At 52.1% G+C, this 27,320-nt stretch overlaps 1 protein-coding gene across 5 annotated transcripts in view; it reads right to left on the bottom strand.

Moving 5' to 3' along the window:
- Nucleotides 1-27,320, bottom strand: part of GRIK4 (glutamate ionotropic receptor kainate type subunit 4) — a 411,978-nt gene that overhangs the window by 285,343 nt on the left and 99,315 nt on the right. For 4 of the 5 annotated variants that reach the window (XM_059183457.1, XM_059183459.1, XM_059183458.1 and 1 more), the window contains exons 2-3: nucleotides 7,569-7,673; nucleotides 1,680-1,811 (exon numbers count right to left, since the gene is read on the bottom strand). In XM_059183457.1, the coding sequence (XP_059039440.1) occupies nucleotides 1,680-1,761 (82 nt within the window). In that variant the 5' untranslated portion in view covers nucleotides 1,762-1,811; nucleotides 7,569-7,673. Of the gene's footprint in view, nucleotides 1-1,679; nucleotides 1,812-7,568; nucleotides 7,674-27,320 lie in introns of those variants that run through there. The other variant, XM_059183461.1, reaches the window with a different exon arrangement.

Below are 27,320 nucleotides of genomic sequence, written 5' to 3'. Positions count from 1 at the left end.
TTCCCCTCCTGGAGAACCGGTGTCAGGAGAGCCAAGGCCGTGAGGCGCTGCCGTTTCTGGCTCAATCCCTTTCCGCTTCCCATTAGCGACAAATGGAAATTGATGGGTTACCGCTTTATCCGCTCATTTAGAGGGGGAGAAAACCTCGCAGCAAACGCTGAATAACTGTAGGCATCTTGTAAATTAAGCATCTTAAGGATACGAACCGTTTTGCATTGCTCCTAAGCAGAATTAAATTAGGTTTTGAAGTTCGGTAAAAACGAACTTAAAGCATGCAGAGTGGCGCGCTGAGGGCAGGGAGAAGGGAAGAACTAAGTCACCTGTCTGCATTTCTGATTCCAATCAGCCACTGTTGCATATGCATGGAGAAGTGGGCCCAAGAGTCCACACGGGGCAGCCCAGAGACCTGCAGCTTGGCTTCTGGCCCACGGTGCGGGCCTAGCCTGGGTCGCGGCTTCTGGCCTGCCTCTGCCCCCCCCCGGGGCCTCCTGCCCACCACCAGCAGGCCAACCTCTAGGACTCTGGACCAGTCCTGGTTACAAGCGGCTTAAAAGCCAATCTCCTAGGACTCGGCGTCAAGATACCTTCCTTCTCAATCAGCCTCTAACACTTTTAAGTTCAGGTCTAGGATCTAGGATCCTACCTTATTGGCAGTATCCACTTCCCTCACTCCCCACCCCAGTCTGGGAAGAGGGGCATCCCATGGGTACCTATCTGCAGAAGCTGCCTAGATTTGAGTCCTTCTGGGGCTCTTGTCTCACCTTGCCCCAGGGGTCCTGATGTTAACTCAGCCTTCTTACGACCAATAGCCCATCCACCTGGGCTTCTCACTGCTGTACCCCAACCCACCTGTCCACACTGACCCCGTTCCCCATATATACACAATCCCCCAATCCATGACAGCCCACATCAGTCCTGGGCCATCAGATGGACCAACCGCACAGTGCACACTGGCATAAACTCTTCTTGTCCCTGCAGTCAGGGCTGTTTTCATATGACCCACATTAGCAGTGCCCGAGCCTATAGGGAATGAGGCTCATGCCGTCGTGGGGAAGAAGAGGCACCTGGCTTCCCAGGCACTCCTGTATTCCCAGGGGAGAAAGGCCTTGCTCCAGGACCAGGGCTGCTGCTGGGACAGGGAGCAGCACAGCCCCTGCCTGTCCCTAGAGTGGGCGTCCCCACAGCAGCAAGGCCATGGGGAGAATGTTGGCCACTGCAGTAGCCTTGCCTCCCTCTCTAGAACCAGGCCAGGGAGAACCGACACACCATGTCAAGGGCCCTGCCAAGCAGCCGGCCAGGGCCCCTGAGAGCTCTCCCTGACTAGATCTGAGGCACACTCTCCAGGAAGACTTCTTGGATTGATCAGAGACCAGGAGAGGTAATTTCTTCTCTAATCTCCAGCCCTGGATTTAAAATCCCCACAGTCATGCCCACCCTCCTGCTTCACCCTTCGTGTGCCAGGCCGAGTCCGCCACAAACTGGAACAGGGATTCCGCGTCTCTGTTCTCCCCACAAGGGGGCTGGACAGACTGACCACCAGCAGGATCGGAGCTATGAGCCCGGCCCACCCCCACCACTAGCCCAGCTGAACTCAGGGAGGGCACAATGCACAAGATGTCCCCCACGAACACCCGGGCTCCAGGCGGGGGCATCCCCCAGAGCTGGGCTGCCCCACTTACCAATTCTCAAGGAGTGCGGGCTGCAGGCGACCATCACTAGCCACGCGGGAAGCAGCACCAAAGGCGCCGAGAGGCGGGGCATCTTCTATAAATCCTCATGGAGCCCTCTGCTGGTCTGGGCATGACATAACTCTGCGGGAGAGCGGCGGGAGGGAGCAGGTGAGTCTGACGCCCCTGCCAGGTAGCCACCCACCCAGCCCTGGGACCAAAACTGCCCCGTGGGGAGGGCTCTCAACCCCCTGCAGAACCGCTGGCAGGGAAACCTCCAGGCCAGCTCCAGGCCAGCTCCTTGGTCCTTGCTCCTGAGGCCAGGCCCACAGAAGGCTCATGTTCTAACCCCAGCCCCCCGATCCAGCTGGGGGTTTGGGAGAGTAACTCTTACCGAATGATGTAAGGGGCTCCACGGTTCTGAAATCTCTAACTGGAACGAAAACCTTCATCTGCTCTTGAGAAACAAGAGCCATGAGTGAGCCGAAGAGGAAGGGGTGGCGAGACTATGCCATTGCCCCGGAGACACGCTGTATGCCCTGCTCTGCTCACTGGGGAGCAGTGAGGGGAAGGAGCTAGGTTCAAGTCCTACTCCTCCACGTGCTAGCAAGGTGGCCTTCAGGAGGACTGTCCTTGACCGCTCAGCTCAGTTTCCTCGCAGGTAAAACTAGCCTGGCGTCTCTCAGGTGGGAGAGCTGAACCACAGACCAAGATAACAGGGGAAAAGCAGCTGCGCTCAGGCCTGGCCTAAAGGATGAACTACACACCATCAGTCCCTCCCTGGCCCAGATCGAGAGGTCCATTCTCAGTAAAAACTGAGAGTAGAAGCACACAAACCAGGTCATCAGCTGGTTTCCGCATCTGCTCCTGCTACCTGATGGAAATGACCCCCCCCCCCATCCTTTCTCCACCAATCTCCATTCCTCCTGGGGCCAATGGGCCTGGTGTCAAAACCAGAGCCTTGGAGAGGACTGCCTCCCCCGAGGCAGCATGGGTACTTTCCCCTCCCTGAGACCACCAACACCCTGAGAACAGAGTCTGCAGCCTGCCAGTCACACACCATCAATGGGGTCAAGTCAGAGCTAGTAAGCACCTGGATATGCTAGCCCCTGGTCACCACTGATTAGGAAAGTAGTATTAAAATTATTCCTTCCCCCACCCAATCCAGACAATTCAACAGAAAAATGGGCAAAGACTAGAACAGACAGTCCACTAATAACTGCATCCAAAAGCCTATAAACGTTGGAAGAGGGTCTCAGCATCCCTGGGCATCAAAAAATGCAACTTCAAACCATAGTAAGAAACCACTATACACCCACCAGAATGACTTTTTAAAAAAGACAATGTCAAGTGTTGACAAGGATGTGGAGCAACTGGAACTCTTGTATGGTGCCAAGGCAAGTGTAAGTTGATAGAACAGATTTGAAAAACCGGTCTTTATGCTCCTGAAACCCAGAGCTTTACCAGTACCGTAGGGACACTGCAACCCCACAATAAGCCTATCTCCAACAGAATATATGTGCTCAGATGTCTTAGAGATGTATTAGAATGTTCATAGCAGCACTTTGCACTTCCCCAAACTGGAAACTACCCAGCTGTCCAGAGGCAGAACAGAGAAATACAGTGTATATCCACACAACAGAAGGTTCCATGGAAATGAAAATTAATCATCAACAACCACGTGTTGAGATTCAGGATGAATCTCACGAACATAATTTGACCAAAAGAAACTAGGAACAGAAGCATACATGCACACATACGACATGATTCTTTCTATAAAAAGTATAAAAAACTGGGGTGCTTAGGTAGTTCGGTTGGTTAACAGTCTGCCTTTGGCTCAGGTCATGATCTTGGGGTTCTGAGATCAAGCCCCTCATCAGGCACCCTGAGGCAGGGAATCTGCTTCTCCTTCTCCCTCTCCCCCTGTTCCTGCTCACTCGTGCTCTCTCTCAAATAAAATAATTTTTTTTTTTAAGAAAAGTAGCATAAAAAACTGTTAGAAGCCTTGTTGGTGGGTACCCTTGGGGTAACAAGAAGGGCCATGTGGGGTCTTCTGGAAGTGCTGACAATGTCCTGTTGCTTACTCTAGGCACGATCCTGAAGATACAGCACCAAGGCCCCCTGCCCAGCAAGTGTGTTCAGTCAGTTTGTGAAAACTCCCTGAGCTGTGTACTTAGGATTATATTCACTTTTCTGTGTGTGTGTGTGTGTGTGTGTGTGTTGCACACTTCAGTAAGTCTTTGTTTAAGCATCACACACTTGATGTTCCAGCCACACCCAGTACCAGGCAGCTCCCTGTGCACCCCTGGTTCCCTCTGCCTGATGCTCCTCTCCCCGACCCCTGCCATTTGCCAGGATCCAGAGCCCCTCTATGTGCCGCTGTGACAGCCTATGCTGATTCTTACAGCTTTTCCTCCCATTGCTGGGAGAAATAAAATATTTCTGTTTATTTTATTTCTCACATTGCCATGTGCCCACACATGGAACCAGTGTGGGTTTCTTAAGGTCAAGGACAAGTGCCAGCCTGCTGTTGATTCCCCAGTCTACTTATACACAACAGGTATGCAGGATGAACTTGTTCAATGAATAGAAGGGCTCAAGCCATCACCTGCTATTAGGAGTCAGAGGTAAAGAAAGGTAAAGGACTGGGGCACCTGGGTGGCCCAGAGGGTTAAAGCCTCTGCCTTCAGCTCAGGTCATGATCCCAGGGTCCTGGGATAGAGCTCCACATTGGGCTCTCTGCTTGGCAGGGAGCCTGCTTCCCCCTCTCTTTCTGCCTGCCTCTCTGCCTACTTGTGATCTCTGTCAAATAAATAAATAAAATATTTTAAAAAAAGAAAAAAAGAAAGAAAGAAAGGTAAAGGACTAAGACAAAGGCAACTCTGCTGTTGGCAAATCAGGCCCAGAATCTCCATCCTATCATTCATGGATGTTGATGCAAGGACAAATTACAGCACACACAGTCTCCAGAGAAGCCTGGCATTCTGACTCGCTATGGATAAAGTTGATTGTCCAGTGATGGTCCCCCCACTGGAATGCAAGCTCAAACAAAGAGGGGGTGGGGCAAGGAGCAGAAATCTTGTTCGTCTGTCTCCTCGGGGCCCAGAACAGGGCCTGGCATATATTACAGCCTCAATAAATATGTGTTGAATGGATAAATGAATCAGCTGTCAAAGAGGAAAGAACTGTAAAAATCTGGTTAGGCTGTATAAAAGCAATACTAACTATAATCATTTATGTCAAATGCCTTCCATTTATGCCTGATCAGCACGCCACTCGGTAATTATTATTCAGACTGCTAAAGAGGTGTCAGATTAGCCTGTGTAAATTCTATTTGATGACACAACTACACTCCTTCCATGCAGGCCTGCCTCCCATCGTTCATGGCCATGAAGCCTAGCTGACTCTGGAGACCGCACATAAGGACAGCAAGGATGGAGGTCCTGGGCTGCTCTGGGGCCTCGACTGTATGATCTGGGGCACAGAGATGAGAAATAATCTCTTCCCAAACCTTACAGGAATCAAAAGAACCATGGGGTTTCATGATTGTAAGGCTCGTTGGTTTGCAAAATTCTTTCCACCGTCTCTTTCTGCTTTAATCCACAGGAAAATCTCAATCACACCAAGGAAGCAGAATCCAAGAAAGGGGAAGGGCCTAGCTCAAGGTCACATAGGCATCAGGAGGCAAAGCCCCAGACAGCCAGGTCTCTGACTCCACTGGCCTTTCTTATATAGCTTTACTGTGTGTACATAAGAACAAGAGAGGAAGCTTGCAGATTCTTCATCAAAAAGCACAAAGAAATCTGAGGTCTTATTTTCATTTTAATGTTTAGATGAATCTGGTCTTAGAACCAAAGAGGGCAGCCTTTATCAACTAAAAGTATCTGAATAATTTAGGGAGGAAAAAGAAACGATCCTGAAGATACAGCACCAAGGCCCCCTGCCCACGAACATTGTCCCCCGTGGGGAGCTCCCCTCCTCCTGTGGCTCCTTGCCACCTGCATGGTGTGGCTTCATCTCATGCCCAGGGCCCTGGCATAATACAGCTGCATCCCGCAATTCTGAGCACCTCAGACACACTGCATCCTAGACAAAGGGTAACCTCTCCCCCTACCCCTCACACCCATCAGCTGCTTCTTCTCTCTCCTCCGTCCTCTTAGGCAGCACCACACCCCACTCGTCATCCAAGCCAGAAAGATGGTTCCCATCCCACACGCCATTCTGATCAATTACCCCATCCCGACTGCTCTGCCTCCTAAAGCCCATGACTGTCTCTGTATCCCCATGGTCTGTCACCCTCACACCACCCCCATCCAGATGTCTCTCAGCAATGACCTGGACTCTGGTCAGAGCAGCCTTCCTGGCCTCCCTCCCTTGGGTCTTTCCTTCCCTCCCAGGGTGGTTCTCCATTCAGCTGTGTGGTGGGGATTCTTACTAAAATGCAAACATGATAACGACATACCCAGGCTCAGTCTCCCCTGACTCTGTCCTGCCTCCAGGATCAAGGGCAAACTCCTCAGTCCCACAGGCAAACCCTTCACGAGCTGGATCCTGCTCACCTGCCCTTGCCCCCCAGCCCATTGCACCTCAGGTTCCAGCAAAATCTGAGCCCTGATTTTCCCAATATGCCACCTGTATGAGAGCTCCCACGTGGGATGTGACCTCGACCCCCAATGGCCTGGGGACAGTTTTCTACAGGCTCACTGCAGTATCTCCCTTCTGAGGCTTTCTGTGATCTCTTCCCCAAATGCTGCCACCACACCTGGAACATTCTTCCTCATGGCACTAGCCAGTTACAAGAAGGCTGTCTACCTGCAGAACCATCAGCGGTGATGGGAGGGACAGTGACAAGTACCTAGCATGCTACTTGGCACATAGTAGGTGCTCTGTTAATATTGGCCAAATGAATCAATGAACAGATGACATCTAAAAGGCATTAACTCGGGCGTCTTGCTGGCTCAGCAGAGCATGTAACTTTTGGTCTTGGGGTCATGGATTCAAGTCCCACGTTGGGGGTAGTTTACTTAAAACAGTAAGGGATCATTTTTAAAAAAAGACATATGTTCAGTTTACACCAATATGAAATAAATTGCCAATTGATTTGTACATTTTGTATATTTGCTGTAGGTCAAACAATCTAAGGGGAAATCACGGTGTAGATCCGGGCAAAGAGGAATCACAGCATGGGGAGGGAAGCAAGCAGGAACTGAGCGCCTACTAGCAGGCACTGTCCAGGCCCTGGCGCTCACAGTCAGGGAAGGGACAGCACTCCCATGTCCAGGAAGCTGGATGCCATGATTACAGACAATGAAGGAAAAGTTCAGGATGCTATGGAGCGTGGCAGAAGGACCTCATGTGGTGGGAAGGGAAAGCTTCCCTGGGGACAAAAGGTTCGATCTGAGTTAGCCAGGTCTCTTAAAGGGGACACAGTGAGCAGGGAAAAGATTCCCAGAGGAACGACCCGGGGGAGACCCAGAGGCCTCTAGTGAGAGCCTGCAGTGTGCATTTCGGAAACGGCAGGGAGTCCAAGAGGATGGAAAGCTGAAACATCTCTGTCTCTTGCACTTTTGCTGCTCTTTTCCAGCAGAATTTTAGTTCAAAGCAGGTATCTAAGCATGACTTTGGCTCTCTGGGGGGTCTTTGTCCCCATGTAACCAGAGCTGGGCCTCACTCCTGGACTTTTGGGAACTTGGAGGGCAGAAGGTTGACATGTAGCCCTTTCCTGTGTCACTGAGGGCACCGCTCTGGATGACATGGGATAACCCTGCTGATCAGGCCACACCAGGACGGAAGTCAGGCCAGTGGGGGTGGCTCTGGACCTTACTGAAGGAACACTCTCGAGGGGCTTACTTCCTCCAAAGCCCACCTCCTCGTCAGGAACATGGGAGCAGTGATGCCTACCTCACAGGCTGATGAGCACCAGGAGAGTGGGGAACACGTTGGAATTTTCCACCTGTATCTCCAATGCCTAGCACAGGCTGGCACATAGTAGGCACTCAAAAATATCTGTGGAAATAATGAACGAATCCAGTCAGATAACATACGTGGAAAAGGCTCTGGCAGCATGAAGTCTTTACCCGTGACTGACGTTTGGAGCACTTGCCCAGGAGGAGCCTACAATCTAGAGCCCATTTCTCCATGGCACAGGCTGTCCTGGGAAGCTCTGGTGGCAGGCAGCGTGTGACGCCCACTGTTCTCTGAGCACAGGAAGGATGTGCTCCGGGAGGAGATGGGCTCTACTGCTTACCTACCCAGGGGCAGTTTCCTCACACAAACACCAAAAATCACTCATCCCCACTTCTTCTGAAAGAACCTGATTTGTCATTCCCCACCCCCCCTCCCAGAATCTCAGGACAGGTGAACTTCCTCAGGCCAGAGGATCCCTAAAATCTCCAGGCATCTCTGGCCCACTTCCACACTTAGACGCCTGATAGAAGGTGCTAGGAGGACAGGCCCGTCAGCACCATGGACAGCACCCAGCTCCCCATGCCTGCACAGGCCTTCGCCAAGTATCTGTGCTTACTTACCACCTCACTCCACAACCAGACCATGAGCTCCAGGGGAGCAGGGGAACATCTCTTCTGCACAAGTAGCTTCCCGACACACTTTGCTGTGCTGCCTACACTGAGCAGAACTCGCTAAGTGCCTGAAGATCCCCAGCCCCCACTGGTTTGCACACACACACACACACACACACACAGCACACAGCATGTCGCCGGCTGACCGCGTTCAGGTAGTAAGCATGCCGCTGGGACCCCCCCCCAGCCCAGCTGAGCTAAATGGCCTCTCCTCTCCTGATGTGTCAGCAGTCCCTCTCCCGTCTCTCTCTCTCTCTTTCTCTCCAGTCCTCATAGGGCTGTTGCACCATTAATCGTGATTTTCCAGGGTGGGTCCGAGAGGCGGCTGACAGCCACCAGACGGTGTTTGATAGCGGGGATGACAGAGGAAATCAGAGGGGCAGCTAGATTAATTACAGGTTTTCTCTCGTCTGTGGGCAACAAGATCTTGATTACTCCTCATGATGCTCCAGGCTCCTCAAGACAAATGGATGTGGGCTTCTCGGCTGTTCCGACCCGCCCTGGCTGGAAGACACTCCCAGCAGCAGCCAGCAGCTTGGACGGAGCGTGCAGGGAAGCTGGGTGGCCAGGTCAGGGAAGCAGTGCTGCCCCAGACCCTGTGGTCTCCTTGAGGGAGGATCAACCTCTGGGGCCTGATAGAGTTGGGCAGCATGTCTAAGTTTTCCATCTCCCCCCAGGACCGGAGGCAGGGACCCAGTGTTCACAGGCTCTGGGGGATAACCTCTCTGAGTCTGTTTCTTATTCTGAAAATGAGGGAATAGGTCTAGATGTTCGCTAAGTTCTTTCAAGTGGTGCCGTTCTGCAGCTCTAAGAATTCGACTTCATGCTAACATTTACTGAATATACACTTTCTTTGTGCAGAATACTGTTTCAGCCTCAGTGCTCCTCAGAAGAGCCCTGGGAGGCAGGTTCTCACACTTTCTCCACCTATCAATGTGGCAGCCGGAACTGCTGAGGTTACGTGAGACCTGCTACGGTCACCTGGCGGGCCAACGGGAATACCAGGCCACCGGCCCCAAGACCGGTTCGTACTCAGTATTCTCTACACGTGCCTTCTCTCTGTATCCCAGAACTTGGCACACAGTTGGTACTTGAGGAAATGTTGGAATATGATTATAATGATTATCATGATGTTGAAGAAGAGGAGTCGAATCCAAGTCGATCTAGGGCCCATCTGCACGATTTTCACATCGGGGGAAGCAAGCAACAGAGAAAGGAGTCTGAGTGTCTCCCTTGGCCAAATGAACAGCCCAGGTGTCCTCAGTGTTTGGGATTTACCATCAGGAGATGTGTCCAGGAGGTTGGGATGAGTTACAACGTGGCATGTTAGCCAAAGGCGGCTTGCATCGGCTGGGGCGTGGGACCTAGTCTGACTCCTCAGATAAACTAAAGACAGTGGTGGCCAGCCAGGCCCAGGCCTGATATTGGGGAAGGGTATTCAAGGACCAAAGCAACGAGGGGAATCTGCTAGCACTCAGGACACGTGACAAGCGACAGCTGTCTCCCATTCTCGGACACTAACGAGCAGGACATGAGGAATAACCAGTCTCTCTTCCCCTCCAAGCCACTTCCTGTGTAGATCTAGCCTGAAGCCCTCAATCCACTTCTAAAGAATTGCCCCTCCCCAGGGGCCAGAGCAAGTGTCCCCCGCTTCCTAACCTACGGGCCACTCTGTGTCCTTAAGCTGGTCACTTAAGCTCTGAGAGCTCCATCTCCACAAACGTGAACCATGGCCTAGGGCTCCTCCCTTAAAAAGCTGTTGCAATAGATTCTAACTGTAATGCAATCAGTCCGTGAGAACTTCCATTCTTTCCTCTCTCCACCCACTATTCAAGGCTCCCTCCAGCCCTATACACAGGCGTCCAGGACCACATCCACAGCCTCTCCCAACAGGGCAGCCTCCCAGGCCTCTCACACGTAATACCGCACAGCTCTCTCATCCCCAAAACGCTGCTCTAAGTCAACCCCATCCCGGAAGCTTTCTCTGAAGGTCATCTTCCTTCCTCATTCAGACTCAGCCTAGCGGAGGAGAAAAACCAGGGACTGGAGGAGAAGAGCAGACTTTGGACCCATCTCTTAACCTCTCGTCTATAAAATGGGGAAGTTATACTTCAACCATCTCCCTTACAGGGTTGCTAAGAGAACCAAATGAGAAAATGAGTGGAGCATTCCTTCACAGACGAGCAAAGCGCTTTCTAAACAAAATGGTGTACCTTGTTCCTTCCCTCCAGACTGGCCAAAGCATAGAAATATCCTTAACAACACTAGAGGATTGATACTTTATTCATTCCACAAATATTTCTACTGAGTGCCTACGAGCAGGCACCGTCCAGGCCCTGGCGCTCACAGTCAGGGAAGGGACAGTGTCCTCCTATCCAAGAAGCTGGATGCCATGATTACAGACAATGAAGGAAAAGTTCAGGATGCTATGGAGTGTGTGGCAGAAGGACCTCATGTGGTGGGAAGGGAAGATTTCCCTGGGGACAAAAGGTTTGACCTGAGTTAGCCAGGTCTCTTAAAGGGGACACAGTGAGCAGGGAGAAGATTCCCAGACAGAGGAACGACCCAGGGGAGACCCAGAGGTCTCTGGTGAGAGCCAGCAATGTGCATTTTGGAAATGGCAGGGAGTCCAAAAGGATGGAAAGCTGAAACATATTCCCCGTCTCTTGTATTTTTCATCCCGTCTCCCTCATTAGGGGCCCTTGGTTCCTGGATACAGCTCCGCATCTAAAGCCAGCTGCCTCCATGAACCTGGCTCCGGACCCAGCCACCTTCCCAGACAAGCAGAGGAGGCCACAGCATCCAATCTGCTTTCCAGTGCAAAGGAGGTGGTTCGAGGTGAGAAGATAGGAAGTTAAGCACCGGTCTTAGTGAGCTGGGGGAGGCGGGAAGAGGATCCCAGCGTCGGATGTGACAGGCAAGACTGGCTGGGGACGGGTGAGGAACGCCTCTGGCATTTATCTGAGGCCACCAGGCTGGGTCCTGAGGGAGATGAGCTCCTAGCAGAGACCACGTGAGCTGAGGCTTTGAAACAAAACTGCCCAGTGCTGGAGCTGTTGGTAACACATTTAGAGCAGAGAGACCTTGCAAGAGTGTCCACAGTGGAACAGAGAGTGAGCAGGCGACAAGGCTGATGCAACGAGAAACTGCTTTTTAAGGACAGTGTTTTAATTACCTCCAAATAAACACAGCTCTTCTTCCCCTGCTCGGGATCTGTCTGGGTGTCTGGGAGGAGAGGGGTTGTCCTGGAGAGGCTTGGCCATGCCCTAGGGTGAAGCTGTATGCACCGCAGCCCTCCATAAGGAGATCTGGAAAGAGCCGGCACGGCTGGGTGGGCTGTGTGTGATGCAGGAGGGGAGGTTCACCGGAACTGAACTATCAGAAGCCAAAGATGGGTTACAAGAGACACACGGGTGATGGTACACAGACTCTCTCCCACACCACTGAGGTCAAAGCCAGAGGAAAGCGCTCTGATGTTAGTAATGAAGAAGCACGTGGCAGACCCGGAGCCTTCCCTTGACCCAGCCGAAATGGAGTCTGTCCTGTTCATGGTCACTTCATGTACATATCGGCTTTTTGGGGTCTCTGACACCATGGTCAGAAAGCAAGGCCCTGTCCTCTTTTTCTAAGTGCCAGCCAGACCACGGGCCAAACCAACTCTCCTTAGGTGTCTGTATTCCACGGGGAAGCCCAGGATGGACCCCCTGGGCTCTCCCCGGGGTGGAGGATGAGTGGGGGGTGGGGAGAAGAAGAGAGCCCCATATAGTAAGATAAAGGTGCATAACAAAGCACGTGGTGTCCCATTCAAGATGCAAAGCAACTGAACTTTTTCTAGCAGTCATCCAAGCAAAACACAATCTCTGGGACTTGCCCAAGAGCCTATGAACGGTCCATCCACCTCTTCCCTGCCACCCAATTCTGTTGGCACTGACGGCCATCTGCGTAGGGGAGGCCTGGCACCAGGCTCTGTGAGTGCAGAGAACAGTCACTGGCTGCTGGCCAGTTGCCCCCCGGAGAGGGTTCTAGAACGGCAGTTAGGGTAGAAAGGAGACTTGCTTTTCATTCTAAAGTGTTCTCTACAGTGTGTGTGCATTTTCAGAGATTGGACTGCTGTTTCAATTAAGAAATCTACTTAATAATTTAAAAAACAATAAAGAATCCCAACTTTCTCAATGACTGGCTCAGAGATATGAGCACGCTACTTAAGCCCCTGAACCTGGGTCCCCTTGTTCTGTATAGTGAGGCTAAACACACCTCAGGTTCAAGTGCACAGTGACTGCTGGGCCTGCCAGGACCCTCGTCAGAGTCGGTTGTTCTGAGCTGACCCTGGAACCTGGCCTGAGATCACACTCCTCTCCCAGCCACAGTCCAAGTCCAACTCTCTGCTCTCCTGTCCTCCGCCCACAGCTCCCACCCCCTCCCCAGGCTACCCGCAGCCTCAGTGCTCACCTCTGAGTACCCCCCAGACACCTGAGCTCTGGTTCTTGGCTGGATCCCATGCCCTGGGCAAAAGGAGGGCCCTCCCTCTGAAGGAGAGACCCCGGGGTGGGAGGGCTGCCATGTTCAGTCGGTCTCTGAGGGGCTTAGGGATGCAGAGGACACCCTCTCCAGCAGCTGCCTTGGGCTTTTGCATTTGCAACAAGCCACAGGAGAGCACAGCTCGCATTCAGCTTGCCAAAGTCCCATCACTTTCCCTCTGCCATGGCCCAGAGAGGTCCAGTCCTTCCCTTGTGGATGACGGGAAGTCCAGGGGCACCCATAGTCTCAGAAGCACCATGGGAGAGAACCTTGACCTCCTTAGCTAAGTAGGGAGCTGTATCCACACTCCGTATGCCCCACCTAGGAACCACGGTGAAAGAAGCACAGACCATGACCATGGGAGCCCAGCTCCTTTCTCTCCAAGAAGGGGAGAGAAAGGCTGTGAGCATTGCTCCTCTACTGATGGGGCTGCCACCCGGATGGGACCTGGACACACCTCCAAGAACGCTGCCGCAGAACCTTCCAGAGCACTGTCTGCCCTGGAAAAGGAGGACGTCACAAGCAGCACACCTATGAACGCATGACGCGCCACAGTCACAAAGCAGCTTTGACAAGGCAGGGCAGCCTTCGTCACCAAATGAGAAAGAAGCGCTGGGAAAACAGAGGCGGAGAACATCCCCAGGCCTGGACAGGTGAGCTGCATTCTTGGACAGTGAGGCACATGCTGCTTAGGAAGGAAGACCTTCTAGCAGGGCACCAGGAAAAGCAAGAGGTGTCCAAAGGGCAGTGACTAATCAGCTTGGCAGAGGCACACTACCCAGAGACAGATAAGTATAGGGGTCAGATTCTAGAAGGCCTCAAATGCCAAGGTTAAGGAGCTGGGACTTTATCGTGTAGGCAATAAAGAGCCACACTGAAAGTTTCTGGGCAAGGGAGGGTGAATCCTGGAGCTGCGCTTGCAGGAGATCAATGAGACCGAGGTGTGCCAGATGGCCTGGAGGGCAGAGAGGCTGGAGAGTGGGCACTTAGCCATTGCAGGAGAGCCTGAGATTGTAGAAGAAGCCATGCCTGGAGGGAACAGACCCTGCACAGCTGAACATTAAGGCACTAGACTGGATTGCCCACAGACTGGAAAAGAAAGGTTCTAGACTGCCAAGCGTTGGGCAAGAGCACAGACTTCATGGATCTCCAAGGAAAGCAGAGCCCAAGGCAGCCCAAAGCCAGCCTCAGCAGGACACGGGACATCAAACATCCGGTAGGGCCTGGATGGGGCCCAACGGGGAGGGGCTCTGTAGATGAGTGAACTGGGAGTCAGAAGGCCTACATTCAAACCTGACTTTGCTACTGTTCCCTGTATTATGGTCCAGTCCTCCAGCCTCTCTGGCTCTTAGTTTCCCATAAAACAGGCACAAGGCTGTCCAAAAATTGAAGAGGATAGGATGTGTCCAAAAATGTTTTCATAACCTGCAATCAGAAAGTCAGGAAGATTTTCTTTTAGATCAGTCTCTAGGGTTTGTTCGAGCTAATCTCCTCCACCTCCCCCACCAACATTTTATTCCTTGTCTTTTGTCCTAGAATCTATGTCTGACTCCCCATCTCTCAGAGTGATCGAACGGATGAATGATTTATCATTGTTTTCTATAAAACACCTAGGACAATGTTTTCCACCTAGTTGGAGTTCAATAAATGTACGATTAATTATTAAAAGTGAACCTATAGAGGATGTTTTTTTTTTTTTTTTTTTTTTTTTTTTTTTTTTTTTTTTTTTTTTAAAGATTTTATTTATTTATTTGACAGAGAGAAATCACAAGTAGACGGAGAGGCAGGCAGAGAGAGAGGAAGGGAAGCAGACTCCCTGCTGAGCAGAGAGCCCGATGCGGGACTCGATCCCAGGACCCTGAGATCATGACCTGAGCCGAAGGCAGCGGCTTAACCCACTGAGCCACCCAGGCGCCCGAGGATGTTTTAATCCTACTCATCATTCCCCTGCTCAGTGGCTCATCTTAATATCAATGCTGGGACAAAAAAAAATAATTAGGATGGCAGGTTGAGAGATCTCTCCCCTCTCCCGTCTCCCTTCACATAATTCCTCCCAAAGGAAGGCCGCATAAGGCAGAGGTTAGCAGCACAAAGCTCTGTGTCTGCTTCAGACCGTTCCTTGATTCGGGACTCAGTTTCTTACTAGCAGGGACCCTGGGCAAGTGAGTCATCTTCCCAAGCCTCAGTTTCCCCACCCACAAAATGGAGAAAATGTTAACTCTTCCTAAGGTTGCTTTCAAAGATTCCCCATGACCTTAGCAATGCAGCTGCAAACAGAAAGTGTGCCCTGCTTGCCCTGATACTGAGCTGACTGAGATGGCTACTGTGTTCTCGTGACTATTGTTATTATTGTCCAGAGCAAATCACTGTGATTGGGGGGGGGTGGCATTTGGGTACAGATTTCCCATTAGTGTGGATGATGGTGTGTGCTTTGTGACCGCCAATAGATCAAGCTTCTCATTGCTTTCAACTGGAGAAAACACATTTCAGGGAGCTCTGAAATGCCTGGACCCCCAAGCCAATCTAACAACCAGCTATCAAGTGGCATCTGGGGCTGGGGGCACTGAGTGGATCAGTCGCCCTTATGGTGCTAACCCAGCGTTAATGGTGCAAGTGAATTACAAACAAGGCCCACCTGCTGTGCTCAGCAACAAAACCCGGCAGGAGGGTAATTGCCCGGAACTTGAGCACAGGGGGACACAGCAGGCAGGGAAGACATTAAACATGGGGAGGAACGACTTCCCAACGCTTTCCTTCTCCACACAGACCCAAGGAGAAGCCAGCAGGCAAGGGGACAGGAAGCCAGCAGGCACCAAATGGGGAACGCTCCAGAACTGCAGAAGAAAGGTCTTCCAGCAGACCACAGCTGGCTGGCCAGCACCCTCCCTCCACAGATCTGAGAGCAAGGGGAGAACATCTGGGTCAGCTGCACGCGGCCAGATATCCCTCCGTGAGCTGGGATGACAAGGATTCCAGCTTGGCCAAGTGCACCACCCCACAGGAAGGTACCAACCCACACCCGGGGGTAGAATGATACGCTCGCCCAAGCTGGCGTAGGCCACGGCGGCACAAAGACCATTCATCTCTCCACCCAGATGCTCGGTGTGCATTTATTAGGCATCGGTGGCAAGTGAGGGAAAAGTGAATAGGACACGAGACACTCTTTCAAGGAGAGTCAGGCACAGACATCCGTCACTGGGCACAGGCTGGGCCGGGCAGTCACACAGCCAAGATAAAAAGCAGTGCCACCCCTAGGCAGAGAGCTCTAGTGATGCCAGGCACGGTCCAGGCAAGGACCATTAAGCTGGTCTTGAAGGACCCAGACACACACATAGACACACACCCGCACGTGCACCCTTCATACAGACATACACCATGTACCGCGTGTGCACAGACACACACGTAGCCAGGTTTTCAGCATCTGAACGGGAGGCCTGCAGCCCAAGGCTCTCATAGTCCCATCAAGATCTTAACACACCCTGAAGCCAAAAAGAAAGGGACAAACTGGGGTACACAGTGGAAAACAAGCCTTGTCTTTGACCATCTTCATGGTCTCTTACAGGCAAGAAAAGTTGAGCCCTTCCTCTTTCCCGCACCCCCCCCCCCACCCCGCTCCTGGAAAGGCCTACCAAAGCCCTGAGAAGTGCCGTTATAAGCAGGGACCTCCCTCTGGGCTTGGCCACCAGAGCAATCCTTCCTCTTCCTCCTCCTGAGAAATCAGACCATGACAAGGGGCAGGGACATTTCAGGACACTCATGAGGGGCAGGCAGGTGCATCAGCTTTGCAAGGCTGACTCCTAATGCCAGGCCCCTCGTTTACTAGCTGGGGTCAAGACACGGACCTCTCAGCCTGGGCCGCCTCCCCTGTAGAACACTGATGATAGCAGCACCTACCTCGTCGGGCTGTTGGCCGTTTTAAATGAGAAATGCATATGAAGTGCCCAGGACAGTACCTGGCACATAGTTGAGCCCCCAGTAAATATATTCCAAATAAAACTCACAATGGCCCCACATTCCTGCTACCTAGAAGCAAAGAGCTCTGCCAATCGAGGTCCACATTTACTCCAGCAAAGGGCCTTTACATCGGCACGATTTCCTTCATGCAACGAGGATTCGAGCACCCAGTGTGGGGAAGCATAAGGTCTTGTACAAATGTCCTTGTCCTTGAAGCCTTTATGAATCATAAGAAAAAGAAACCCACCTGTGTCCTGCAGAGCTGTACACGCACACACACACACACACATATACACATATGTGCATACATTTGTGCATACACACAGAAACACGGAGCCCCTGGAAACTGCCCGTCTACACTGAAAGTACTAGTATCCACATTGTGTGACCTGATGGCTATGACAGTCTAGGCAGTAGGTGGCGCTGGAATAACTATACTATTTCTGGAAGAGGAAACTGAGGCTCAGAGAAAATAAATGTCTTGCCCAAAACCCAGGGAAGGGCATCCCGGGGACTGACGTTCCTGGGCACCCACTCTGCACCCTGTGCATACGGGTGTCTTTGCCCCTTCCATGTGCTCCCACCATCCGGTCCCACAAAAACCCTCTGAGGCCCTAGTCAGAACCCTCCTGCGAAGACGAAGAAACAGAAACGCAGCAAGGGTAGGTAATTCTCTAAGGATCACAAAGCTAAGCGACGGGCCAGGATGCAAACAGTTTGTCTGAATCAGACCCGCCAGCTTCTCCCAGGGGGCCGGGGAAGATTTAGTACATGGCACAGTTCTGATTAATTGTCGCCTCTCTGGCTGCAGGCCCAGCAGCCTGGGCTCTGACCTCCCACAAAGCCTGGGGACAGGCCTACTATGCACCAGGGAGTGCTCTGTGAAGGGCAACGCCAAGTCCCCAGGTTCCTCGCGCACTCCCTGCACGATCCCCCCGGGGGGCCTTCACATGGGTTCTGCCCTTTGCCTAGAACATTCTCCCACCAAAAGACTGGCTCATGCTTTCACCTTCTTCCAGGCCTTGACTCAAATCTGTCTCCAGAAGCCTTTATCCTCCCCATTCTACTTTTCCTTTCTTCCCGTAACACCGACCGCCTCCTAGTTTATTATGTAACTTTTTGACTTATTTATGTTTCTTATTTATATAGGTTGCCCCAACACACACTTTCTAAAATGTAAGCTCCCTATGAATTTGGTCTCCTTTGTTCCTCGGGCCTCCGACGCAGCGACGCAGCTAGAGTAATGCGTGTCATACAGCAGGCGCTTAATAAAGGTGCAGAACTAATACGAGAAATCTCTCGTACACGGCTATCAACGTGACACACGCAGAGCACTGAGGAGGCTGTGCATATTCTGAAGAGGGGGCTATGGCCCCTAGGAGCTTCCCAATTCTGCTGGTGGTAGGGCAGCCTCAGGAGCACGGAGATTGGAGGAGATCGGAGGATGGGCCTATTGATTACCGTGACAATTCAGACACAAAGGTGGCATTAGAAGCTTCCTATTTACAATGTTCTGACAGCCAACAAGATGAAGTGAGAAGAAGGGCATCAGAGAATTTCAAGGCGTTCTTGTCTAGGATACAAGGAGAACTCAAGGCCACGTCAGAGCCCAGCTGAAGCCTGGAAGCCAGGCTCTGCTTATCAGCATATCCTGAAGGGACAGCAACATGGCGAAGGGACAGGGGGATGGTGGGTCTTCACAGCCTGGGAAGTTGAGAGTCGGGGAAAACCCAACTCCTGGTGAAGACAGATCCCAGAATCTCCATGCAGCAAGGGACCTTGGAAATCACCCAGCACAGGCTCCTCAGCTCACAGATAGAAAAATGAGGCTCAGAGAGGGAAAATGACTTCATCAAGGTCAAGAATTGGTGCCAGAGCAGGTTCGAAAACCCGACTCTCCTGGCTGCTTGGTCAACACCCTTTTCATGTAGTACTCGCTCACTAAAACATTTTTTTTGTTTTTTTTAAATTTGTTTGTTTTATATCTTACACAAACCAGCACTGTACTGGATGTTGGGGACACAAGACACTATGCCGAACGGATAAACACACAGGCAGTCATCAGATTCATATACAAGGTGCACAGTGTTATCCCGGAGGAAGTGTGGGCTGGTTGCCATGGGAACACTGGGGGGGGGTCCCCCATGCCACAGTCGGGGCATCAGGAGGAATCCTCAGAAGCAAGAATGTTGAAGCCAGAGTCAGCCAGAGGGAAGGGGAGTGGTGGGAGGAAGAAACAGCACCTACGGACATGGCCAGAAGGGGAGAAGAAACGGGGATCTTTAGGAATCTGAAAGCAGTGAGAAATGATGCCCAGAGGCACACAGGACCCAGTCATGCAAGGCTTTGGCAGCCAAGCGAAGAGATTTGAATGTTATCCTAAGGGTAATGTGAGCCATTGAAGGGTTGTAAGTAAACTCGTGACATTAACAGAATTACTTATAGGAAGATCACTCTGGCTGAAACTAAACAGTTTTAGAGGGTTCCGGCTGGGGTCTGGGATGATCGGCTGGATGGGTGTCTTGGCAAGAGTTAAGGATAACAGAGACAGTGCAGGAAGAGGCATGTTTGCATCTAGACCTCTTTAGAGGATAGAGCTGGATCATGAAGAAACCAGAAGGAAGAAGGACTTCCTGCCTTCTAGAATGAGCAACTGTGTGGACATTGGTTCCACCAGAGGAGAGACGGCGGGGGGGGGGGGGGCACAGGTAGGGGCAGAGGATAGAATGAGACCCCATCCCAGAATAACAGAGGAACCAACAATCAGGAGGAAGAGACAGCGAACCTTGAGATGCCAGGAGTGCCGGTGGTATGCATGTCCAACAAGAGAATAAACAGCAGGCCCTTGAAATCCTCCCATACAGAGCTCAGACCGTTTGGGGCTAAGCTCCAAGGTCACCTTTGCAGCTGACTGTGGTGCTCCCAAGTCAGCAGAGCCTTTGGACAGCCTGTGACTTCTTCCCCAGGGGCTGAACCTCTACTCTTCCAAGGTCAAGGGGCCAGCTTGGAGAACGTTCAGAAAGGCACAGAAAGTTATTTCTCAGTCCTGAAAAAAGGCCCCTGCTTATCATGCCACTTTAGAAGACACAGCTGAGAGACAGCAGAGCATGGCAATGAAGAATGCAGACGCTGGGAACAAATTCCAACTCCACCCGCTAGCTGTGTGATCTCGTGCAGGTTACTTAACTTCTCTGTGCCTTGTTGCCCTCATTAGGAATATGGGGTTAAAAAAATATGTGCCTTCTCACAGAGCTGTGAAGGTTAAGTGAATTAACATTTGTTAAAGAGCTTAGAAGAGGGTCTGGAAGACAGTAAGCACCGCATACTTGTTAAATTAATAAAAATATACGCATAACATGAGGATTTAGATGCCGTCATCGGGAACAAGATAATTAGAAGTCGGGGAGGTGAGGTTCTGCAGGCCAAGGGGACCCAGGAGAAAGAAGGAGCATTCTGCAGTGTGGGCTTTAAGCACTCTGGCACTCCTCATTAGGGAAAATACTGGGCTGAGCCAAGCGAATAGATTAAACCAGCTTTAGCCACGGATCACTCCGAGAAATAATTATTCTGGGTGTGGATCTTCTTTAAGAAGTAATGTTTACTGCAGAAACACAGCAAAGACACCCCAAATAGCTTTGATGTGTGTGGAATTTGACCAGCCTCCGTGATATTGCGGGGGGTGGGGTAGTCCTGTCGTATGTATCAGGCTCTCTCTCTAAAACACTGAAATTCACAGCACATTTGCTATGCAGCTCAGCAAAAGGTGTATGAATAAAGACAAGCCTGCTTGCTCAACACCGCTCAGCCAGCAAGCCTGAGAGGTATTCACTCTGGCTGTGGAGAGGGGGAGGAAAGCCCATCCCAGGAGGACACCCTGACATTGTATTCCTACAGGCTGGTGCTCCTGCTTTGACTTTGTCACTTGCTAGTGAAAACAATACAGCCCCAACACGAGGTCACTGGCTTCCCCCGAGGTCACTGGCTTCCCCCAAGATCGCAAGCTCCATGCCTATGTGGCTGTCCCCACAGGAAAAATTGGGGGTCGTGCGTCTACACTCACTCTCGCTCCTTCTTTCTCTCTTCCCTTCCTTCCTGCCTCTTTTCATTCTCATCTGTTCTTTGTGACTCCTCCCTCCCAGCTGGCTACCAGAGGCCTACGTCCAGGGCAGCCCAGGGCATTGGGGCCCTCTGAGACACAGAGTCGGGGGAAGCTCATTTGGCATCAGTTTAATCTCTGGGTCTCTGTGAAACTGCCAGAGAAGGATGCTCTTGCCCAGCCAGACACCCCTGACCACGGTCTTGGACTCATCCCATTCCCAGGGACACTCAGGACCCAAAGAGCAGCACTGTCTCTAAGGAGGATCCTGGTGGGTCCCCACAATGCCCCCATACAGCTTTCCTAAGCTGCTTTCCTTAGACCAGTTAGTATAAGGACCAGCCCTGGCCAAAACCATGATCTACATGAAATCTAAATCTGTTCATTCATCCAACCAACACTTCTGAGCACCTACTCAGCCCCGTGCATAGCCTAGGAGCTGAAAATATCACTGTTCCAACACTCTTGCCCTCATGGAGTACTGCAGTCCCATATGGGGGTGTGGGGGGGACTTCATTGGTTGGTACGCTGGCTAACAGAGAGGCACCTAAGCTCTCCTGGGGGTGGAGGTCAGAGGAAGTCTCCAGGAGAACACCATTTAGCCGGAGAGGTCAAAGAGAAATAAGAAAGGCATGTCCAAGAATATTCGAGGCATGAAATTCAAAAACTAGACTTCTCAACATCTACCAACCACAGAATGGATCAATTGCAAGATAGTCACACAATGGAACACAGCCATGAAATGAACAAGGTATAACAACACGGGTGAATCCCACAAGGAGAAGAACACTGAACAAAAGGAAGCCAGACACAAAAGGTGCATGCTCCGTGATTCCACATCCGTGCGCTTCAGAAAGAGGCAAGGCTTGGCCCTAGTACTGGGAGTCAGGATGGTGGGGACCTTCAGGTCACAGGGACCTGTGGGGGGTCCAACTGGGACAAATGTGCAGTTTCTCAACCCAGGTATTGGATATAACTGTGTGTTCACTGCAAAAACTCAAAACTATACACTTAACGATTTCTTCATTGGTTGGTACGCTGGAATGACTTCCATGAAAAAGTTTACATTTAAAAAAAAATTGGGGGGGGAGCCTGGGTGGCTCACTGGTTTAAGCCTCTGCCTTCGGCTCGGGTCATGATCTCAGGGTCCTGGGATCGAGCCCCACATCGGGCTCTCTGCTCAGCAGGGATCCTGCTTCCTCCCCTTTCTCTGCCTGCCTCTCTGCCTACTTGTGATCTCTGTCAAATAAATAAATAAAATCTTTAAAAAAAAATTTAAGGTAAATGATAGATAAGCTGGCAAAGCAGAGGTCCTGCCTCTCTTCAAAGCCCTTCACCATCTCTCAATCACCCATGTGACCTACGCCCCTTCCAAGCGGCAGCCTACACCTCTTAATCTACAGTCACACCAGAAAACATCAGATTAATTAATTCACACTAAATTGTCCATGACTAAAAGCCGTTCAACAGTATGACCCCTCCCTGGGGGATGTCTTTTTTAATAAAGCCGATTTGCCTGAACTCCAGATAGTAACCATGGCCAGGCAGGAGCAAGGAGACCTAAGCTGTGGGGTGGAGGGCTCCTCCCTAGCGCCTTCAACACCCCGATGCCCCAAAGACCGTGGGACACGCTGAGCATACTGCTTCTTCCGGGAGCATGAGCCACAGTGGAGGGAGGCACCTTCTGCAGGGGGTGCATCCTTACCCCAAGGTACGGAGAGTGGGCGGCAGAAACGGACAGGTGCTCCAGGCAGAGGGGAGGTGGCGGGTGTCATGGGTGTGTCCATGCAAGGCTTGCCAGGGACTGCAACTTTATACTGCCAAAAAACAAACAGGATTTTGACTTACATCTCTTAATTTACATAGCTGATTGAGTGGCCTTTGGGCAGCTCTATCGCGTTTCCAAGAATTATCCAAATATTTCCCTGCTCCTGAGCACGTGGGAATTGCTATAGGTTTGTGATCTCGGACAAAAATTCACAGCAGGCAGAGCAGGAAGCAGATGCATCGTGGGGACCAGGACCTAAGGCTTCCTCGGGGACAGCGGCCAGCCACACCCGGCTGCCTCCATTCTTCTCAGTCCTGAAAGCGAATAAGGGACCAGGGAAAAAAAACCCTTGGACTGCTCGAGATCCCTGGGTCTCACCAGTCTGTTTTTTTCCCCAGGCTTGGCTCGGGCAAGGAGACTGGCAGAGAGGAGAGAGAAACCCCTCCCTGGCTGGGGGTATCCCCTCCTCTTGCCAGCGACGGTCTCACGAGAGCTCTGGAGATGAAGCTCTCCCGCTCTCCAGACTCTTTCCAAACCCGCTGTCACCAGATCAGTGGTTTTCCCAGACATAGCAACAGGTCCCCCGTCTGACAGACTCAGCCCTGAATAGGTCCCCAGGGGAACAAAGACACAAAGACACACACACACACACATATACTCTCTCTCTCTCTCTCTCTCTCTCTCTGAAGTGCCTCTCAGGGGAGGCAGGCCAGCGGGCAGGAGTCTCGCACCTGGGGCTCTTTCCAGAACCCCGGGGCAGGGCCCTGCACACAGGCTCTGCAGGGGGGCAAACCAGGGCTGGGCCCTTGCGGGAGGAGGAGACCATGTGTGCCGGGTGGACGCCTCTCTGGGCTCCCCCTGCCTTCACGTGGAAAGCGGCAGCACAGGTGTGAACCAGTAAAGGTGTGAATCTCACCTTCACCTTGGAGTCCCCATGGGCTGTGGGACCTCAGCCATGGCCCCAGCACATATCTGGGTGTCTGTGAACTACTCCAACCACCTTAGAGAGATAAAGACAGCATGCCATCAAACACAGGGCACCTGGGGCTGCCTCCTGCTGTGTATTGGAGACTTAGTACCTGACAGGTACCACTTGACGCACTTCACATACCTATCACTCTCAATCAAGCAAACCAAAAGGCGGGTCTGAAGAGCCCCATTTTAGGGACACGGTCCAGGAAGGCGCTGCAGCTGCTCTGACATGGTACAGCTTGCAAGCAGAAGCAACGAGATCTGAACCCACATCTGGCCACCTTCAGAGCCTGCACGGCTCACCGCGATACTAGCTCTCCCCTGTGACACAGGCTCACAGCTACACAGCTGCATAAGCAAAGAGGTTCCCAGTGGCCTTTTTGCACATCCCACAGTAGATGTTCTGCAAGCGGGGCGTCTCTCCCCCCCAGATCTCCAAACACAGCCATGCCTCCCTTCTCTCTCTCTTGGCTCCCCACCAGCAAACACCAGGAAGCCGGCAGGGGGAGAGAGAGTTCTCATACCCTCTCCCAGCCCTCCCCCTTTCACCTAGGAAACGTTGCATTTTCATTGCTTCACATGAAAAAGCTACATCAGTAGTTTTAATGCTTAGAATTTCTCTTAAGTAATAAAAGTTAATAGCCTCTCAGGTCCCTAATTGAGCCCCACCAACGACAAGTGAGGCAGCCTAACTTCAGATATGGGGTACTGTGCTGAAAACTTCTAAGTCAAAGGGTTTTTAGACAGATACACGCAAACACACACAGGCGGGTGTGCACAGAGAGGTGCAGGGACCATTCCAGAAGACGGTCTGCTGTCTGCTCCTAATCAGGGAGCTGCGATTCCCGAGACCGGCCCCCTGGAGCAGCTCCTCTCTGATTCAGGGGGCCATGCAAGCCCGACATAGCTTCAGACATTTAAGCACTTTAAATACACCAATTATGATAATACCCTGCTGACGGCATTTCATCCTAAGTGAAGGCTCAGGCCAAGAAGACTTGGAAATCATCGTCACCGCACAGACAGTGCCCTTGGCTGACGCTCCTCCTCACCATTGCGTGGGTGGTCCCAGGGTGGCTGGGACAAGGCACTTACAGCCGGGGGCGGGGGGGACAGAGGTACCACCGTCTGTGTTCCTGAGTGACCCAGGTGACTTTTGGGGCCCCTCACCTGCGAAATAACGGGCCTGCCTCACAGGTTCCACATGAGGAAGGAGGCAGCCACGTGGGAACTCTAAGAGGGTTACAAACAGGCATAATGAGTAAGGATTAGCAGCAACTCCCCCAACCCAGATGTCCCTCGGCAGCAACCCCCAGCGGCTAAGCAGAGCGCAGTACTCCCATTCCGGCACACAGAACGAAGGGGCCTGGGGTCCCTGGAGAAAGGCGTGTTCACCATGAACACACAGAGGCCTCTGGGGGCTGCCAGTGGTAGTGCAGAGGGCTACAGGGGACTGGAAGGGCACTTCCCCCACTCCACCCCCAGGACTCCCTGGGCAGCGAGACCTGAACACCATCCCTGCAGGACCAAAGTTCACAGCAAGGCGAACAGGGGGTGTGATGAGTATAGGGTATGATACGCAACTGGTGAATTACGGAACTCTACATCTGAAACTAATGGTAACCCCGTATTCACCCATTGAATTTAAATAAGTAAAACAAACAAAAAAAGATGAACAGAGGAAAGGCAGAAGGGGTAGGAACACTCAGGAAAAGAGGGATAAGTTTTAGACCTTTCACAGCTTGGAGCTAACCTGGAAGCAGGCCTGGCCAGCACAGTGAAGACCTTGGCAATGAGCATGGAGTTCTAAGTGGCTCCAGAATTCTGAGAAGGCGTGCTGCGTCTGAGAATACGGATGAAGACCCAGAATGGAGATAAAGAGGACAGCATGGGAGCAGCTGGGTGCAGAAGCCCCATTAGAAGCTGGGTCCTTTCCATCTTTGTCTCACTTAATCCTGCTAAATCTCTAAGACGGCTTCTGCCCTCCCTATCTTTCCAGATGTGGAAGGCTGCCAAGGGAAGGGCACGTGCCCCCACCAGCTACACAACAGCACATGACGATGCTGGCCTGCAGCAGGGGCCACCCGCAAAGCCCACATCCTCACCCCATCCCCACCCCATCCGGCTCTACAGTTGAGGTTCCAGGCAGAAGTGTCCCTCGCGCCTCTCACAAGCCCAGCTAGATTCTGGGAGCTCTGGGGTGAAGAGGAATAGGAGACAGACCCTTAACCTCAAAGAGCTTTTGGAAGGATTTGAAAGACAAGCCCAAGACTCATGAGGCAATCATCACAATCAGCTCTAAATTATGAGAAAATTAAGAGTTCACGGCAAGAATCATCTTAAAAGTCTCTTTCATGACATCAGCGGGGAAGACCTCTCCTGACCTAATGCCCCCACTCCCCAGAGGCCTCCGCCCTCTCTTTCTCTGATGATGATGGGGCTGCTGAACTTACCAGCTGGTCACCTCTCTTCTGGGACCCCACTAGGCTCCCATCCCCCTCAGAGGCCTGGCCCCAGATAACACACCAACCCACCCTGTGCATCAATGGCCAAGCCATGCACCTGCAGCCTGGCCACTCCGAGTGTGGCTTAGGGACCATGGCAGTGGCATCACCAGGGAGCTTGTGAGAAATACACATTCTCAGGCTCCATTTCAGAATCTGCCTTCTGACGAGGTCTCCAAGTGATTCATGAGCTGATTAAAGTCTGTAAAGTGTTCTGGAACTCCCAACCAGCCTCACAGCCAGCACTGTCCGAACCGGAAGGCATGAGGACAATGAAGACACCAGCATCGAGAGCAGACAGGACAGATGACACGTTCCAGGTGCTAAGAGCTAAACACGGGGCTCGGTACTCTGTGCCTCTCTACCAGTTCTCCCAAAAGCCCAGAGTGCCCAGTGCTGGGATGATTCTCATTCTGCAGACAAGAGAACTGAGGCAAACACAGGCTAAGCCTCCTTGTAAATGACAAAGCTGGGACCCAGAGCCAGACCATCCAACGTCCCGGCCCCTACCTCATTCTTTCCTGCAGATGCAGGCGAGAAGCAGAGCCCTTCTCCAAGAACTCGGGGGTCACCTGAGCATGTGTTCTCATCTCATAGGTGAAGAAGCAGGTCTGGCAAGAGAAGGGCCCCCGCCCGAGATCCCACGACCGAGGCCCCAGAACCGTGGTCGGTGTACTTCCCAGAATCCTACACTGCCCTCCCCCAGCACCCAGTGGTGTTGCCTGGAAGGGCCAGGAGTAAATCATCAGCTCATCTGTGCTCAACGCGATACAGACTCACGGACCATAACAGAAGCTCACTCCCGAAAGCCTCTGCCTTACCTGAAGCTCCAGAGACAGGGTCCCAGCAACCCCTGCACACAGCCCAGAACCTGGGGAAGAGGAGTCAGGGGCGGGCTTCTCTGCCGATGGCAGGGTCCCTCGGCAGTGCGGGGAAGGGTGGCCGTGGCTGCGAGCTCAGAACCCTGGCAGAAGTGTCGCTTCAAGGTCTGGATGGCCCCCTCTTCCCAGAGGGCTGTCAGGAGCACACGCAACCCAAGGAGATTCTGATTCACCCTCATTCTTCAGGCACATTTCATTTGTTTCAGGAACCCTTTAAGAGCATCACAAAGAGGCCAGGCAGCCTTTTGTCTGAGCTAAAGAGCAGGCCCCAGGAGGCCTGGCTTGCCTACTCCGAGGGGTTCAGCTCCCACATAGTCCAGCTGAAGGGCCTTCTAGAAGTTCACCCTAGAGGCTGACAGGTGAGCGGCAGCTGAGGGCAGGG

Source organism: Mustela lutreola, chromosome 1 (assembly GCF_030435805.1).
Source record: "Mustela lutreola isolate mMusLut2 chromosome 1, mMusLut2.pri, whole genome shotgun sequence".
Taxonomy (NCBI): Eukaryota; Metazoa; Chordata; class Mammalia; order Carnivora; family Mustelidae; genus Mustela; species Mustela lutreola.
The sequence above is the reverse complement of the archived record's forward strand: the minus strand, read 5'-3'. Positions and strand labels throughout refer to the sequence as shown.